Genomic DNA, 14139 nt, shown 5'->3' on the forward strand with positions numbered 1-14139 from the left:
GCCAGTGACATTTTCACAGCAATCAGTGCATTTTTATAGCACTGATCGCTGTATAATTGTGAATGGTCCCAATAAAGTGTCTGAGATGTCCGCCGTAATGTCGCAGTGCCGCTAAAAATCGCCACCATTAAAAAAAAAGAAACAAATAATAAAAATGCCATAAATCTTTCCCATAGTTTGTAGACGCTATAACTTTTGCACAAACCGATCAATATACACTTTTTATTTTTACCAAAAATATGTAGCAGGATACACATTGGCCTAAACTGATGAAGAAATTAATTTTTTTCATTATTTATTATTTTGGATATTTATTACAGCAAAAAGTAAATTTTTTTTTTTTTTTCTTAATTTACGCTCTTTTTTTGTTTATATCGCAAAAAATGAAAACTGCAGAAATGATCAACTACCACTAAAAGAAAGCTCTATTTGTGGGGAAAAAAAGGACGTCAATTTTGTTTGGGTACAGCATCGCACAACTGTGCAATTGTCAGTTAAAGCGACACAGGGGTTGTAAAGGTTTGTGTTTTTTCACCTTAACGCATCAAGGTAAAAAAGCACCTATCAGTGAACGACCCCCAGCCCCCCCTCAAACCCTCGACCCACGGTGATACGCTCTCTCTCTCTGCCCGGGGTTCTCGGCTGTTGATTGGATAGATTGATAGCAGTGCAACCATTGGCTCCCGCTGCTGTCAATCAAATCCAATGACGTGGGCGCTGGGGCCGAGTCCTGCATTTGGCCTCCATGGATGCGGAATGATGGATTCGGGAGCACGCCCGCAAGGTAACCCCCTGGGAGAGCGCTTCTCCCAGGGAATTATCTGATACGGTGAGGAGCCGCTGAGGGACCCCAGAAGAGCATGCCACTCTATGCAAAACAAGCTGCACAGTGGAGGTAAGTATGATATGTTTTTTTTTTTTTATGAACCTTTAGTGTCACTTTAAGGGGGAAAATCTTCCAGTCTGTAAGTTATTATCTGTTCCGTTTTAAAAGGATGTTGTGGAAACCCTACCCCTCGCTTGCAGCTGCCGCTCACTGACACATGGGGAATCACATGACTCACAAGTCACATGACTGAGGACTTCCTGTCTCCCTCACAACAGTTTCACTAAACAGGAAGTGAGAGAATTTCTACAAGAGGGACGCAGACAAAAATAAAAATATGACAATTGTGAAAGAAAAGGGGCAGAGTCAGGGGGCCTGGCAGTGCCCATACTTGTTCTAGTGACCCCCACCTCATCCATTGATAGGAAAGCCCCAGGATATTTAACTAATACAGTTCTCACGCTACTATCGGCTGTGTTAGTATTCCTTCTCGCTGTGTAAAATTCTACCAACAAAAAAGAGATAGCAGCTTGTTCTGCAAGCCTAGACCCCTTCTGTCAAACAGCGTCTGATCTCTAGAAATTATATCCGGCTCATCGAGCATCAGCTCCTTTGGTCTAGGGGAGGCAGCGAGCGGGTTGGGTGACTGTGTACGGGCTCGGCACTCGGCTGCTCGCGTCTGGTTCCGGGATAGTGACAGTCTGTGGCTGAGCTCCACGTGACTTGGTGGCAGTGGCCGTGCAGGGTGGCGGAGGGATGCCATCTGTTTGGCAATGCTGCTAAAACTCCTGCAGAGGCAGACCTATACCTGCCTGTCCCACAGGTATGGGCTGTATCTCTGCTTTGGGGGCATGGTGCTGATGATCGTCTCTGCTCTGCAGTTCGGAGAGGTCGGTGCCCCCCTTTTTTTTTTTTTTTGCATGAATCGTCAATCGTGTCCATATACTTACCTCACTGTTGTATGATCAGAAGAGTTCGGGGCTCGGTCATGGCTAGATACTTGTCTTCTGGTGTCATCACTTTGCTGTTGTTGGCTGTGCTGCTTTTCACCTTGTTGGGAACTCTAATCTTGTCTAGACACATTGATTAATAATGCAGGTTTGTGTCCTTACCTGAGATGTCAGGTAGATAGAGAGAGGAGCACCTGATTGGTACTTGGAGTCATCCGTGGGATGCAGAATGGTGTTCTGGGGTAAATGGAGAAGTCCACGTAAGAGCGTTTGATGGTTAATATATTGCATTTTGGGGCCCCGTGCTGTTTTTATTTATGCAATACTTGTGATTGACCGAGAAGAAGCCCAGCTTCCAAATGTAAACAGTGACCAGGGGCTGTTGGTGACAGTGCGATCATTGTGCTGGGAGCGCTGAGTGAGGGTACTCCGTCGCACAAATGAGAGCTGCCAGCTGTACGCATATATGTGCCCACCGTCATGCTGCCTTGTATACAGTATATGTGTGCAGCTGGCAACAGTACAGTAATAAAGATCATGTGGAAATGATGCTTCCAGGTATAGGGATGCCATATGGATTTTGCATGACTATTTAACTTAAAGTATGTTTTAAACTAGAACTGAAGGCAGAACATTTTTTTTTATTTTTTATCATTTTGTATAGAATAGGAGAGGGATATAACCCCTGTCTGTTTTTTTTTTTTTTTTGTCCTTTTGGGGAGATTTCCCTTTATTTCCTTTCCCATAGCCACAACAGTAAGTAAGAAGAAATCCCTCCAGTGTGGGGAAATTTTACAAGAACCAGTGTTCCATTGGAAGATTTCCCCTCTTTTTATGAGCTGGTGACAACCCAACATGAAAACCTAATAAGTGTTCTATCCCTCTCCCCTCAACAAAACAAAATATTATATTATTATTATTATTATTATACAGGATTTATATAGTGCCAACTGGGGTTGCACCGCTACTAGTATCAGTATCGAAACAGAGTATTTGCCTGAGTACTTGTACTCGGGCAAATGCTTCCGATGCCTGAGCCGATACCTTTTGCATGAAGAGGCGGCTGCCGGAAGTCAGTGGGCCCAGAGCGAATCCTGACGGGCTGGCAGCAGCAGAAGGTAAGCTGGCAGGGGTGTGGGTAGCTGCATCGGTGATCTGGGCCCTCACTTTCGTTAAAGGAATTGATGGCTCCCAGTCTCTGTCTGAGATTGAACAGCACAACTCCCATCTTGGTACACCATGCACTCAGCCTCAGTAAGCAGCAGTCACACGGCGGCAGCAGACATCTTGTTACACCCAGCCCATATAGTTCACTAACTATATGGGCTGGGTATAACACGATGTCCGCTGCTACTTACTGAGGCTGAGTGCAGAGTGTGCCAAGATGGGCATCACAGCACTTGTATACTGGAGAAAGTTTAAACTGTTATGGTCTCATCGTTCATTTATCATGCCAGGCTGCCAGCAATTGCCAATGCAATCAGTGCTGCATTTCATTGCCACTGCCTGCCCATCTGATCCACCTATCATTGCCCTTAAATGCCACCTATCAGAGCCAGCATATCAGTGCCCATCAGTCAGTGCCAGCCATCAGTGCCACCTATCAGTGCTGCTGCAGATATCATTGGTCTGTATTGTGCTTTGAAAACTGTCGCGTGTTATTCAAAAAAAGTATCGGTAATCGGTATCTTACAACCCTAGCGCCAACAGTTTGCGCAGCACGTAACAAAATAAAGGCAGACATTACAGTTACATTACAATTTGGTACAAGAGGAATCAGAGGGCCCTGCTCATTAGAGCTTACAATCTAAAAAAAAAATGGAAATCCCTTCAAAGAAATCCTAGCTGTTGTTGGACAGTTGTAACCAGAATAGTTGTCCCCATTGGAAGACTTGTTCTCCATTCCTGTTCTGGTGACATTTCAGAAATGTGGATTTCCTCTCACTTTCAGTCCTGATTACAATGCCTGTTAGGACAAATAAAAGTGCCCGCACAGGCAGCATTAAAAACCTGACAAAGGATCTAACTCCCTTCACCACTCTTAAACTTTGTGAAAAGGGTTTGACTTTAGATACACTTTAAAGTGGCACTAAAGCTTTGGATTTTTTGTTTTAAAAATCAAACATGTTATACTTACCTGCCCTGTGCAGTGGTATTGCACAGAGCAGGCCCGATCATCCTCTATTCAGGTCCCTCGGTGGCTCTCCTGGCTCCCCTACCCCACTAAGTGCAAGCTGCTTGCTTTGGGGGGCACTCATGCGAGCTCCCTTTCTATAAGACACACACAGCATGGCTCTGCCCCACCCCGCACTACCGTGTCACTGGCTGTTAGCTCCCGCTGCTCTGTCATGGCCAGTAAGGAGAGGGAGAGCTGAGGTCCCTGTGCACAGTGCTGGATCTGCCTCGGGTAAGTAATAGAGTGGGGGACTATGGAGCGAGCAGCACACTGAAGGTTTTTTTACCTTCATGCATAGAATGGTTGGTGGAGAAACTAGCCTGCTTGTGCAGAGGTGATGTCACCCTGCGCCCGCCAATGAAGATGGTCAAAAACTGGTACACAAAATTTTCTGCTGAAGAGGGCTGCAGAGTTGACCGGCTTCCCCCACCACCTTAAACTGCAATAGGCAGCAGAGTGGGATGTTTACATGCCACAACTGCAGCTAACTTGGTCCAACATGTAGAAAACTGTGGGCGGCAAGCCTGCCAAACGCTACACATTGAAGTCAATGGGGAAGTGGCACTAACTCCTTGCATTGTTGACAAAAATGGGGTTAAAATGGGCAGTGAGGAAGTGTCACATCGCTTCCTCACCGCCTGTCAGATGCATGGGAGATTTAGACTCCTTTCTAAATCTAGCCTTTAAAGCAAGGGTAGGCAACCTTGGCCCTCCAGCTGTGGTGAAACTACAAATCTCATCATGCCTCTGCCTCTAGGAGTCATGCCTGTGATTGTCAGGGTCTTGCATTGTCTCATGGGACTTGTAGTTTCACCACAGCTGGAGGGCCAAAGTTGCCTACCGCTGCTTTAAAGATGGAGTCTCGGGGGTTGATTTACTAAATGGAAATCCAGTCTGCACTACAAGTACACTTGTAAGTGCTGTCACTGTAGATCTGAGGGGAAGCTCTGCTAATTTTATCATCCAATAATGTGCAAGCAAAAATGCTGTTTTTTATTTTCCTTGCATGTCCCCTTCAGATCTACAGCGAATGCACTTGAAAGTGCACTTGTAGTGCAAAGTGGATTTGCCTTTTGTAAATAACCCCTTCAGTAAACCTTTTATTAAGACCCCTTCACACTGAGGCAGTTTTCAGGCATTTTAGCGCTACAAATAGCCTCTGAAAAGCACCTGAAAACTGCCTCCCATTCATTGCCATGAGTGTTTTCACACTGGGGCAGTGCGCTGGCAGGACGTTGGAAAAAGTCCTGCAAGCAGTATCTTTGGGTGTGGTTGGGAGGGCTATAAATAGTGTTCCCACAATGCCCCGGCTTTGAAAGCGCTGCAAAACTGGACGTTTTTTTTCTCTTTTTTTTTTAAGGTGACGCTACCTTAAAAAAAACGCCCGGCTAGCACCCAAATAGCACCGCAAAAACTACCAGAGCTTTATCTGTTTTAGCTGCGCTGCGGTGTGAAAGGGGTCTTAATCCTCCAGGGGACTAAATGCATAAAGCACTTGGTCCTGTTCAGATGGACATTGCCAGATAAAAGCACCTCTTTATGTTAATGCTAGCTGTAGCTCCACCCCAGTTTGAAGCCCAATTTATGGGAATTTCTGTGGTGGGCATTTTATAAACTGCCTGGTCTTGAATGAACCAACTTCCCCAACCATGCTGCTTAACAATTACAGGACGGACTTGAATGGGACCAAGTACTACATGCACTTGGTCCCCTGATGGGTTAAATAACATTTTAGTAACACATCTTCTTTAAGAACCGAAACATTCATATCTTTCAGAGAATGGTCTGGTTGTGAAAAATTATGTTGCACATCTTTTCTCACAACCAGACCATTCTCACCTATGTGACACCTACGCCCCCCTCCCGTTTTGTAGCCCACTCTTCTCTTTATCTGACTGGTTTTCTCACTTTAACTACTGTGTGTGCCTGTTAGAGTAAATGAAGTACCGTATCACAGAGACAGTATCCGGTTGTTTCTGTTACTTTTTGTTATAACTTGGTTTGATTAGTTGAAAGAAATGCAGCTAATGTGCTGCCTGTAGAACGCTGAAAAAAAAAAAGGTAGACAACTCGGCTCATTGCAAACATTCAGATCTCATCTGTCATTGATTTGGTGCTGCTGCTGCAAAAAAATTAAGTTTAATAAAGCACCCGCACTTTTCCGTTACTCTAATTTCAATGAATTGCCCAGTTTATGTGTCTGCAAAAAATACTCTCCAACCAAGGAATGGAATAGCTGTTATTTTTGCTTCTGTTTTGTTTGTCACGCTGATAAAAAAAGATAGCAAACATTCTATCTGAAGCGTTGTGGTTTGAAAGCTGTTAACATAACGGTCCTAAGCATTGGGCAGTTTAGATCTGACAAGAACAGTGTTTCTATCTGCCGGAGACCACGCCATCTGATGTACGAAATGGTGAAACCATCGGGGAGCTTGTTTGAGAAAAGAGAAGTAAAACAAGTCAATCCAGTTCTGCTGACATTCTAACTAAAATAATTGGTCTGTTGATTGTTAGAAAATGTATGTCTACTTTATTTGCTTTATATTACTGTGCACCCATGTTTTAGTACTTGTGTTACTGCTAAAAACAAGTAAAACAAATAAAAAATCCTTCACCCAAACCCTAAAATTGACCCTTAACACATGACTTTTTCCCAACACTAAATCAATCAATAACAATCTGCCACCAATGCTTAACATTTGCCTTAACTTCAGGCCTAAGACCCCTTTCACACCAGGGCGTTTTGCAGGCGCTATAGCGTTAGAAATAGCGATGGCAAAACGCCCTAAAGAAGCTGCACCATTGTGTGTAGTGTGAAAGCCCCGAGGGCTTTCACACTACAGCGGTGCGCTGGCAGGACGCCAGGAAAAAGTCCTGCCAGCAGCTTCTTTGGAGCGGTGTGTTTACCGCTCCTCCACTGCTGCTGCCCATTGAAATCAATGGGGCAGCGCTGTAATGCCGCCGCCAAAACGCTGCTATTGCGGTGTATTGCCGGTGGTTTTAACCCTTTCGCGGCCGCTAGCGGGAGTAAAAGCGCCCCGCTAGCGGCCGGAATGCGCCGCAAATCCGGCGGTAAAACGCCGCTAAAAATAGCGGCGTTTTACCGCCAACGCAAGGTGCGGTGTGAAAGGGGTCTTAAACGTAAAGAAACCCAATCACTAAAATCTCATATATGCTTTAGCATGTTCATGTATTTTCAAATGTCATTATCGGTATTTTTTTTTTCATATTTCAAAATAATATCCAGTAATTCTGCAATGAACAGTCGTTCAGGTACTTCCTGTTATCGGGTGACAATGATCTGTCCATTCCCTGTCTCTTTGAGCTCTTGTGATGTCACCTTGTCACAAAAGTAGTTGCTTTAGCACCAGTGTTAGTTTAGTCGACTAAAACATTTTAGTTGACTAAATGAATACTATTTTAGTTGACTAAAACAATTGAGATGACTAAAATACGACTAAAACTAAAATACCATTTTAGTCAAAAGACTATGACTACAGCTAAATTGCAATTACTTAAATGTACTGGAGATTTTAGTCAACTAAAACGTAGGACATTTTAGTCGACTAAAATGTCCTGGAGATTTAGTCGACTAAATACGACTAATACAATTGCAGAAGACTAAAATGGGACTAAAACTAAAATGCCATTTTAGTCCAAAGACTAAAATGAACACGGTTTTGCACACATTAACAAGGCATGGTCGCTGTTGTCACTTTCAGGAAATCGGATCTGGAAAACGTTCTGCAGCCATTGGTGGAGAGCAGTGCACGTAACAGAATGCAGATCACCAGTGCAATTCAATGATACATAAAAACTGAATTTTATTTTTAAATGGCAGTTAATTTGATACACAATGCTGTCGTAAACTGAATGTAATTCAGTTAGGGTTTACATCGAACTTACTTTTGAATCTAATTTGGTAAAGTTTTAGGGTTAAAACGCAACTAAAGGTACAAATTCTTACTTCTGCTCCAACGGTCCGATGCCATTGAGGTCCCACACTGGCACCTTCTCTCCGGCGCTGAATTCCGGCATGCGCAAGTTTCATTCATCCTGGCACTGTATTGGAAATGTAAATGGAGCTGTGCATGCACTGCTCTATTTGAATTCTGGGGATGATTGTGAACATGCAGGCAGAGTTCAGTTCTGCTTTAATGTGATAGTATGTCCCTTTTTTTTTTTTTTTTTTTACTATAATTGGGCTTACCTGTAGGTACATTGAATGTCTCCTAAACTTGCGGTGTTTGGAAGATATTCCAATTGGATGCAGCCGGTGATGTCACCGGCGCATGCCCTCTGAAGGTTCATACTAGCACATCATTATGACATTGCCTTGCAAGGAATTTTTTTATTTATTTTTTTTCTAATCGACTGAGGTTTACTACTGCTTTAACAAAATGAGTTAAAAAAATAAACAAATAAATGAACAGAAGAGAAAATACAATCACTATTTGGTGTGATGTGAATAAAGGATACGGTCATATCCTTGGTCTCCTGAGGAAGCCAAAGAATGGCAAAAGGCATAGAGACCTGCATCTTCCTACAGTTCGGCCTAACATATTTATTATAAATTGTACATTCTATACTGTATATGTATGAGGTTGTAGTAATTATGGCCTAGGAGGATGAGCTCTATGAGGATGAGCTCTATTTTGGTTTCTGTGCGAATTGAGTCCTGTGTGTCTTTTGGTCCTTTTCAGGTCCAAATTTGGGCTGAAATCAGACCTGAAAAGCTGAATGGAGACGCACCAGACTCCTGTTGTAGGCCGCTGTGTTCTCTAGTGTTTTTTTATTTTTTGTTGAAAAAAAAAAACCCAGACATTAGTTCCCTATTTAAATATTTTTCTTAAAACCAGTAGCATTTCCCTGTAATTCAGGGATAATGGGTTTCCTCCACTCTTTTGAATGTGGGTTGAGCAATACAACATATAGTATAGAGCTCTATAGAACTAGTACCAGCAGTGCAGATCAGCATCTATATTGTGTGTGTGTGTGTGTATATATATATATATATATATATATATATATATATATATATATATATATATATATATATATATATATATATATATAAAATGTTCATGTCACAAACCTAAACCGAAATAAGCTTAAAGATATATATGTGTATAAAATGTGTTTTTATTTATTTATTTTTTTCTAGGTGGTGCTGGAGTGGAGTCGGGATCAGTACCATGTTCTGTTTGATACTTACCGGGACAACATTGCTGGGAAATCATTTCAGAAAAGGTAATCTCTACATGCTGATAAAGATTAACTTTTGTTTATTTTATTATGCGTCTGCGTATTATTAATTACTTTGAGTTCAATAAACATGTAGCAAGTAAAAACATGAAAGGTTTGAGTAGTTTGCTGTCCACATCCGAGTAATGCAATACTTGAAGCCTTTATTTTCTTTTATCCCAGCACTTAGAGCTAGCTACTGTAAGAAGACACTAAGCATTGTACGCAGTCTTAGAGTGGGTCATATCATGATCTTGTCGCAGCTTTTGGCTGCATTTCAGAAAACGTTTTTCATTGTAGATAGAGCTTGACATGGTTCAAGAACTTACTTTTTCTCAAGAACAACATATTTTTAGCATGAATGCTTTTTTTTTTTCTTTTTCTGCTTGTAGCATTTACTATGTAGATAACGATAAAAAAAAAATCAAAAAAAAAATCTAAATCTAAATCTAAAAATTCTTAGTTTGTTTCATACCATTTTCTTAAAGTGATACAAAACACACACTTTTTAATTTACATTGTCAGTTCTCTTTCTGTATATGGATCTGAGACTTGCTGGATCACAGATCGGAGTAAGGGGTTGATCCCAACCCCTTACTACGTGATCAGCTGTCAGCCACTGACAGCTGATCATGTGATGTAAATAGAGCCGCTAATTGTTTTATTTCTCCTCACGCTAATAGCATGAGGAGGGAAAAAAAAACGCCAATCACTGCCGGCTGTCAGAGGGACATCGGTCCCAATCAAGGCGAGCAGCCACCAGCTCATCTGTGCCCACCTCTACCATCTGTCAGTGCCACCTACCAGTGCCCACAGTGCTACCTATCAATGTCACCAATCAGTGCCTCATCAACAGTGCTGACCATCAGAGTCGCCTACCAGTGCCCACCAGTGCAGCCTATCAGTGCCGCCTCATCAGCACATATCAAGGAAGGATAAAAATGACCTGTTTTTGATTTTTCACTTTTCGTCTTTCAGGACAGCCACCTTAGAGAGACACCGGCTCCTCCCCTCTGAGGAAACACCGCCTTCATTTTCATAATTTAAGCCTCCTCCTCCCTTCGTTCCTCAGTTATGGTGTTTCCTCCAGCGGGGAGACACCGCCAAGGAACCTTAAGGCTGAATTCGGTTGGTGAAACTGAAACTATCCGAGCGGAGCCCCGGCCCTGTTCGGCTATTCGACCGTTTATCGGTCGGTCCGGGACAGTCCTATCAGCGGGGAGCTGAAGTGTTCGTACTGTCCATATACCCTAAACTCCGCTTGGGGAAAGCAGGAAGTTTATGGGGTCGTCCGTTCGTTCACCCGTGGGTGTTTCAACGGAACAAACAGTCTGGTCGGCTGGGGAAGCTGAAACTCGACTGACCTTTACACGCACTCCAATCTTCGCTTGGGGAAAGCAGGAAGTCTTTGGAGAGGTTCATCCTTGCGTTTCGCCCAGTGGGGCGCTGAACGAAGGCGTCCAGGGCCCCCCTGTGTATGCAGCCGGCTGGGAGCTGGAAGCCGGACCGGTAGGCGGGCGACGTCAGTTCCGGTGGGGGCGGACCCCTTCGTTCGATCCGCGTCTTCCGGTTCCGGACGCGGCACGTGAAGGGGAACCTAGCGTTCGGCTGGTTAGAGGCACGTTCGTACCACGCTTCCTCAACGGGAGAATGTCCGAAGCAGAGGCTTCAAGAACTCCCGGAGATAACAGCACCAGCCACTCAAAGGTAAGAGGAACCCTGGGGAGGTGTTCCCTTACTTGTATCCAGTAGCTCCACTGGTGTTCCTCCTTGGTGGTCGGGGGGAAGGGTAGTGCGTCTGGGATCCTGGTGATGGTTGATCCTAGGGTGGGGCACTCCCGGTGGTCCTCTATGTAGCGCTGGTGTTTCTTTTCTTTTTGGCTTATGCTGCTCCTTCCTGTGTTTTGTGTCTTTCAGAAAGCCACGAGCAAGTCCCCCCATGGTTCTAAGAAGTGCCCTTCATGTAGAACTCCTATGGGAGACTCCTGGTCCAAAGCAATTTGTAAACAATGTATTGAGGATTTACTTAGGGAACAGGCAGCAGAGCAGGGTGCAGATCTGGTAGCTTCTATGAAGGAACTCTCTGGTACCTTTCAGTCCTTCAAAAACTTTTTCTCCAGTTTCCAGTGGCCCCAGCCCTTAAGCACTCCTACACCAGCGCAGCAGAGTGTACCATCCAGCCCCGCGGACGTTCCTCCTGCAGGGGGAGAGAATCCAGGGGGTCCCAGGGAGGAAGCTGAGGAAGAAATTGACAGTGTCGTTTCAGACTCCCAGGGGGAGTCTGACGCCGAGGTGTTGGATGGGGAATCCAACAGAGTCTCGCGGTATAAGCTTTCCCTGGAGGATGTGGATGAGCTCTTGGGGGCTATTCATACCACTTTAGGCATTCAAGAAGAAACTAAGACATTGTCACTCCATGATCAGATGTACAAGGGCATGGGGGAATAAAAAAAGCGGGTGTTCCCAGTGCATAACGTCTTGATCGATACCATCAAGAAGGAATGGCGGGATCCCGAAAGGAAACCTTTCTTTTCCGTGGCATTAAGACGAAGGTTTCCTTTTTCGGAGGAAGAGACTCTCGTCTGGAATAAATCTCCCAGATTAGACGCTGCTTTTTCCCAGGTGTCCAGACACACGGATCTATCCTTTGAGGATATGGGGGTACTTACTAACCCTATGGATCGAAGGATGGACTGCCTTCTTAAAAAGGCCTGGGATTCATCACAGGGAAATCTTAAGCCAGCCATGGCAACCACAGTGGTGGCCCGCAACATGGAGTATTGGCTCACCCAGATTAGCGCACACATTGAAGCAGGGACAACAAAGGAGACTATTCTCTCCTCCTTTCCCATGCTTCTTAAGGGGATAGCCTACATAGCGGACGCTTCGGCTGAATCCGTGAGAATATCGGCAAGGTCCTTGGCTCTGACCAACTCTGCCAGGAGAGCCTTATGGCTGAAGACCTGGCCTGGAGACAATGCGTCCAAACTTAAACTTTGTGGAATCCCCTTTACAGGAGATCTACTGTTTGGATCAGGTCTTGAAGCGGTGCTAGATCGCACAGCAGACAAGAGAAAGGCCTTTCCTGTTAAAAGGAAATTTGGGGAACAAGCCAAAAGAAGGACTCGTCCCCAGAAAAGGGTTGTTGCCTCCCGTACGGTTCAGCAGAAGAAAGGTTGGGGACTCAAAAGCAAGGGCCCCGGGGGAGCAATTTTTCGCCCTCCTGAACAGCCCAAGAAATCTCAGTGACAGGGTCACGGTGGGAGGAAGGTTGGGGGCCTTCCTCCCACAGTGGGAAATGATTTCCTCCAATCAGTTTGTCTTGGGGATCGTCAGAGAAGGCTACCATTTGGAGTTTTCAGAACTCCCTCCTCTGAGGTTCCTTGTCACCGAGCTGCCAAAATGCGCAGAAAAGTCATCTGCCCTTCTTTCCTCCCTGCAGGAGTTGGAAGACCAGGAGGTGGTAGTACGGGTTCCAGTAGGAGAGACAAGCAGAGGCTTCTACCCTGACGTCTTCGTGGTTCGCAAGCCTTCGGGAAAATTCAGGCTCATCCTGAACCTGAAGCCTCTGAATGTCTGTTACCTACAGAAGGTTTCGGATGGATTCAGTTTACTCAGTAAAAGCACTCCTTCCACCGAACTGTTTTATGGCATCAATAGATCTGAAAGATGCATACTTGCATATTCCCATCGCAAAGTCCCACCAGCGTTTTCTCAGGCTAGCAGTGAGAACTCCGTTGGAAGTACTACACCTTCAGTTCAGAGCGCTTCCTTTCGGGCTATCCTCTTCCCCCGGGATCTTCACCAAAGTGATGGCAGAAGTTCTGGCATTTCTGCGTCTCAGGGGAATCTCGGTGATCGCATATCTCGACGATCTTCTTCTGTTTGCACCTTCCCCAACGCAGTTAATTCAGGATTTACAGGTCACAAGAAACTTGTTAGTAAGCCTGGGTTGGCTCCTGAACCTGGAGAAATCCAACTTAATTCCTTCCCAGAGGGTCACCTTCCTGGGGTACGTGTTGGACTCAACAGTTCAAAGGGTCTTTCTTCCCTTGGAGAAAATTCAAAAGGTAGACAAGGCTCTGTTGTTTCTTCAGGGCAACCACCAGATCTCCGTAAGGAAGATCATGTCGGCACTAGGGTTGCTGACATCCGCTCTTCCAGCGGTTCAGTGGGCAGGGTTACATTACCGCCCTCTACAGTTGTTTGTTCTGAAAATTTGGGATCACAGCCAGGGATCTTTGGATTCTCTGGTTTCGATTCCAGATCAGGTAAAGAGGTCCCTCTGGTGGTGGAGGAAGGGAGCAAATTTGTCCCAAGGTCTAGAGTGGGTCATGCCAACCTCCAGGGTGGTCACGACCGATGCAAGCAGCTCAGGTTGGGGAGCACACCTAGACTCCCGGTTAATACAGGGTATTTGGGAAAAGAGGGACTCGAGGAGATCCTCGAATTGGAGGGAGCTGAGGGCAGTAGATCTAGCTCTCAGGACCTTTCAGAAAGAGCTCCGGGGGAATCACGTAAGGGTAAGATCGGACAATTCCTCGGTGGTAGCTTACATCAACAGACAGGGGGGCACCAGGAGCAAATCCTTATGGGCCCTAGCGGAAGCCATCCTCAGATGGGCCGAAGCAAATATCCTGTCCCTTTCAGCAATCCACTTGAAGGGAGAACAAAATCAGGTGGCAGATTTTCTCAGCAGGAGAACTCTGAGAGAAGGCAATTGGGTTCTCAAACAGGAAATATTCGAAATGATCACCCAGAGATGGGGGATTCCCTCAATAGATCTCTTTGCCGCAAGGGAAAACGCGAAAGTAGCCACTTTCTTCTCCATAAACAGGGGGGACGGGGCATTGGCGGTGGACGCACTAGCACAGAGTTGGGGTTTCTCCAAGTGCTATGCCTTCCCCCCTCCCGTGCTCATTCCGGCAGTATTAAGGAAGTTT

At 45.1% G+C, this 14139-nt stretch overlaps 1 protein-coding gene across 1 annotated transcript in view; it reads left to right on the forward strand.

Annotated features, from left to right (window-relative positions):
• The first annotated feature begins 1430 nt into the window (after positions 1-1430).
• The window catches only part of GNPTAB (N-acetylglucosamine-1-phosphate transferase subunits alpha and beta), a 144535-nt gene continuing 131826 nt past the window's right edge, over positions 1431-14139 (forward strand). The window contains exons 1-2 of the mRNA XM_077472213.1: positions 1431-1716; positions 9117-9202. Coding sequence (XP_077328339.1) covers positions 1600-1716; positions 9117-9202 — 203 coding nt within the window. The 5' untranslated portion in view covers positions 1431-1599. The remainder of the gene's footprint in view (positions 1717-9116; positions 9203-14139) is intronic.

Source organism: Lithobates pipiens, unplaced genomic scaffold (genome assembly GCF_037356315.1).
Source record: "Lithobates pipiens isolate NorthernLeopardFrog02 unplaced genomic scaffold, aLitPip1_a1.2 Scaffold_8, whole genome shotgun sequence".
NCBI classification, from domain to species: Eukaryota; Metazoa; Chordata; class Amphibia; order Anura; family Ranidae; genus Lithobates; species Lithobates pipiens.